We start from the raw sequence: 4,992 nt of genomic DNA, 5'->3' as shown, positions 1-4,992 counted from the left end.
TAACAGGCAACAAAAACCCAAACAGACGCTAAAAGTGTCAGTGACTTTTTCCTAGAAAAGAACTTCTGATAGTCATGCTCTGGCCTGCACATTCGCACATAGCGATTGAGCGCTGTTAGCCCCATTGTTACTGGTGAAACGTAGATGGCAAACAAAGCGAGGAAGGAATGAAAACTACAGCCAGCTTCACCAAAAATCCAGCGGCCGCCTACAAGGACGCCAATCGTCAACGGCATTACAAACACGGCCGACAGTAAATCACTTATCGCCAGCGCGGTGATGTAAAGATTCGTTGTTGTACGCAGTCGTGTGTTTCTGTATACGGAGATGCAAACCAAAGTGTTTCCCATAAGGGACAGAAGGTTCAAGACAATTAAAGAGCTGACTTCTACGACAACCAAATATACGCTTCTAGATTGCAGGTCAGTCGCCATCATCCTTTTCTTTTTTTTTTATCAACTCCCAGTAACAATCACCTGCAGGTTGTTTGCCTGAATTTGGAACTTCTCTTTAACAGGCTTATACCTCTCTTTATAGGGAACAAAGTCATAATTTCCTTGGATTACCTAACCTGTGATTGGTCTAAGTATTTCCAATACAGGAGTAATTTGTCTAAGTATTACTTCTTATTATAGTAAGCGCACTCTCATTGGTCAATATCTGTGTTTAGATGAGAGTATGGAACACGGTTGTGAAATCACACGAATTTTGATTGGCAATGTAATATCAGACGCGCGTTTGGACTGGTTAATGCGAAATATGAACTTGTGACAAGAAAATCTGCTTCAATCAAGAAGTAAAAAAACCACCATTTTCTTTCATTTGTTGAACTGTCTTTGAGGAATATGTTACAAAAGCAATGGAGGACTTTTTCCCGTGTTTCCATGGCTTCATCTAAGGACTCGGAGAAGTCTAATGCAAGTAAATAATAGCAGAACATGCTAAATTTTTCCTTCTGGACCAGCTTATGTGACTTTATTTTCATCTGTTTGCGGGGTAATGAGTTTCACAACTTGGGCGCTGCAGCAAGGAAAGCTCTGCCACGAAACCAGGTAGCCAAAGTCTTGATATTCCGGAGATTGCAGTAATGAGCGTTGTTCAATCTAATACTATACTCGGATTTAGGCTTTACACGAGTACCGTTACTGGTTTTAAGCGAGTCTCCCACAAAATAATGAAAATTTGCGCAATTGTATCGCATTTGAAATACCCAGTAAAATACCTGCCAATCACTTGCACAAACAATGGCAACAAAATAAGACTGCCGACCAATCCCGAGCGCGTTCAAAAGCATTCCACGCTAAATTACATGGCGACATTAGCGATGAACGAACTAAGCAGTGAAGTCAGCGAGACATTTTTGCTCTAGTGTTTCGCAGACTTTGTCGAGACCATCAACTTATTGACAGCCATTTTCTATTTTTTTTACTTACCTATTCCGTAGTAAACTGCTTGTGTAACATCGACAATGTGTCAAAAGTCTAGACTTCGACACATTTTATCTGTATGTTACGCCTTTTTTTTTACAGCGAATCATTCATTTTCGCGATGCTTTTTGTAACTTTATGCGCAAACTAATTCAAAGCGTTGCAGTTAGAACAAGGATGCACTTTCTGTTGCTTTTTTGATCACTTATTGAAGTCACACTCACAAAGACATTTGAGCAGTGTTTCAAATGATGATTTCATCTGTCATGGCATTTAAAAAAAAATTAAAGTTAACAAACGACCGATTTAAAAAAAAATACTGTTTTACCCGGTGAACATATCATCTATCGGATTGTCGATAAAAGAACAAGAGTTTAACCGAATTTCTTATGAACTGCATGGGCAGACGAAGTCACGTGGGCGTCTGCCTGTCAAATTCGTGAAAAGTCGTTAGAAAATTTCGAGAGGCCCTGCCAAGGCCAGGCTTTAGTTGATGATGGCCGAGGAAGATTGTCTCTCACATCCGAGAGAGGTTTAAAGTCAATGCTGATTGCAGATTCACATTTACAGATCAAACATGTCGTTGCACGAAGCCCTTTCCCAAAGATTTTAAACCTGCGTGGTCATCAGCATGGCAAGAAATCACCGAGGAAGACTTCAACAGAGGAGGATTCCAGCCTCAGACAGAGACAATCATTATCAGAACAGAAATGACACGATGATCGTTTTCCCGATTCTTGTTCAGCTCAGTCTGGGAAGATCGCCGGTATTCATCTTTCTCCAGATCTGCAATATTGTCATGATGAATTACTGGAACATCTAACCTATAGTTGTGACCGCCTACTGACTGATAATTCCAACAGAAACCTAATAAATTGCGGTGATTTAAAGGATATTCTCACACAACTAAACCTATTGCAGATGGCACATACACCAACAAGAAAGAACAAAATGTTAGATGTTCCCATTACTAAAACCCCACATTTTTTGAGAAAAGTATCGGTCTCTCAAGGACTTGTTCGATCTGACCACTCTGTGGTCCTGGTACTATATCACAGAATCCCACTTAAAGCTAAAAGGAAAACTGTGATGCCTAGAAATGTACGTGATCGTCATAACCTGGAAATGGATAACTTGTTGAAGTGTCACAATTGGGATAATGTTTATTAGCTCGAAGATGTGAATGGAAAACTCGATCTTCTTTCCACTAACATCAAATCCATGTCTGACAAGTCTTTCCAGGTATATCAGCGCGAGTGTTTAATACGGACCCTCCGTTCTTTTCTCCTTTAATTAAATAGTTACTAAAGCAACGACGAAAATTGATTCTTCGAAATAGTAAGGGTACTTCCAGTTTGACTGAAATTCAAGCAAATAGTCGATGCTGGTTGCGGTGTTCAGAGAACATGAGATGCATCTTATAAGTCGTTGAAGATTTTACAGAAAGCCCCTTCCGAGCCAAGAGGCAGAAGATGTCAGGTACAGGTAACAGGCTGTTGGAATAAATACTTTTTCAATTAATTGAAATCTACGTGCACGGAAGCTAAGATTAACCTGGATGGAAGACGGTTTACCAAGGTTTATAATACTTGAGCAAGGCAGTTATATGAAAGTGGAACGTTTGACGACCAGACGATTATGTCAAGGACTAGTCACCGAAGCAATGCTGCTCGCACCTACAAGAGAGCAAGCAGCACACTGGTGAAAGCTGGCTCAGACGCCCTTCAACCACCAATCGGCGAGCCAGAATACAAAATTTAAAAAGTAGCCAAAAAAGGCAGCGAAAAAACAGCTAGCGAATCATCAGCAACCACATCTCTTGTTATTAAGGACGTTGCTACTAATTCAAAGGTATTTTTGCGCGGTTTATTGAATATGCGGTAAAAGCAGATCCCAACAAGTGTTATTGAAATCCAAAAAGAAAATTGATCGAAAATATTTGTAAAAAGCTTTAAACTACAGAGCAATTTATGACGTTCTTTTCCAAATTAAAGCAAAATTTCTGCTTTCTCCGCATAGTTTTAAACCGTGCAAAAATAGCCCTGTATTAATAAGCACCACCCATAGGAAACCCGAGTAGAACACAGAACGTATGCGCAGTAACAATAGTAGGCACCGTCCTTAAGCACGGTGAGACCACTTAATTTTTCCTAAAACTTGTTAAGTCGAACTTGGTTTTGTTATTTTGTTATTCATCTCCTGCTTAAATTATGTAAAGCGAAACCTTTAAATAAAATTGTCATTGTCATCACTGTAGTTTGCTTTTGTTTGAATTAGCAGCCTGTAATTCGTTAGTATGCTTCATTTTGTCATTAGTGAGGCCCTCACAGGGGTTTAGGGGAACAAGAGAACATGGCTAATTTGAACTGGGGAACAAGGGAACAATGTCAAAATATTTTAGGGAACAAAAACATTTTAAAACCATTTTAAAGATGAAAAAGCTGTGAACAAATTTGATAGTAATTTGGGGAACAAGGGAACACAAGAACCCCCCCCCCCCTCCCCCTCCCCCTTCTCCCCTTCCTCTTCGGAAGGCCTCATTAGTATGCTTTATATAGAGCTTACTAATGAGTAGTTATTTTACCGCAGAATTTCCCAATGCTTTAAAACTCCCTCTTGTTTACATAATTTAAGACAGTTTATGGAAGATAGAGCTCACAAATACAAGGCACTGATTCACTGATTGGATAAGTGGGTGTGACCATGTTCTAAATCGAAAATAGTTAGTTGTGAACTTTCGTTTTATTTAACAATGGTTGTTTAAAAAGTGAAAAGGTTACTGTCTCATGTCCGATAGATCCAAATTTCTTTCCTAGTAAATAGGAAGGCTTTCACATTGTTCAACAGAACCAATTAAATAATAAAATGTCTGGTTCCGTTAGGCTTAGCTATAATAATACTGAAAAATCGGTAAGAAATCTATCCGGAAAATCTCCCAAAAATATTCTAAAAATCCCAATTTTTTCTACGAATCTCAAAAATAATTCGAAAAATCACAAAATTTTAATCGAAAATATCGAAGTTTAATTAACAATTATTCCATGAGCGCGCGTTGGATATGACATAGTAATAGCCAACGAGGCGCCGAGTTGGCTATAACCAGTCTCATATCCAACAAGCGCGAAGGGAATAATTGTTTTATTAAATTCTTTAAACTCCAAAAATTTGGAAGTACGAAATGCGAAAGAAAAAAGCGCGAAAATCCGAACGAAATCGAGAGAACTTGATGAAGATGTGATGTTTTGTAATACCTTGTAGTCAGACAGACGTAGGCTTATCACAAAAACATTTCTTGCCTTTTTGCGTTCTTCTAAACTTCGGAATTGATCCAAACATCTCGCAAAAGTTTTTTTTTCTTTTTTGCCTTCATTTAAGAGAAATTTCGCTTTCCGGTGAAAAATTAAAATTAGTTTAGCAACGCTTAACGCAATCATTTACCATATAAGGTCAAACTAAGGTATATGAGCAGATAACCGAGATTGAATGAATCAAACAGAGCACCCGAAATTCATTATCCGAGGATGAGAATTTAGTAAAGGCTGTTATAACTTAAAACAAGGCGCCT

The 4,992-nt window shown here is 38.6% G+C and overlaps 1 protein-coding gene across 1 annotated transcript in view; it reads right to left on the bottom strand.

Moving 5' to 3' along the window:
- LOC138009924 (beta-1 adrenergic receptor-like) overlaps nucleotides 1-460 on the bottom strand; it is a 1,004-nt gene extending 544 nt beyond the window's left edge. The window contains exon 1 of the mRNA XM_068856909.1: nucleotides 1-460. This exon is cut by the window's left edge and continues 544 nt beyond it. Within this exon, the coding sequence (XP_068713010.1) occupies nucleotides 1-437 (437 nt within the window). The 5' untranslated portion in view covers nucleotides 438-460.
- Nucleotides 461-4,992: the final 4,532 nt, after the last annotated feature.

The sequence above is a fragment of the Montipora foliosa genome, chromosome 7, assembly GCF_036669935.1.
Source record: "Montipora foliosa isolate CH-2021 chromosome 7, ASM3666993v2, whole genome shotgun sequence".
Lineage (NCBI taxonomy): Eukaryota > Metazoa > Cnidaria > Anthozoa > Scleractinia > Acroporidae > Montipora > Montipora foliosa.
Note: the sequence above shows the minus strand (reverse complement) of the source record. Positions and strands in the feature narration are given on the sequence as shown.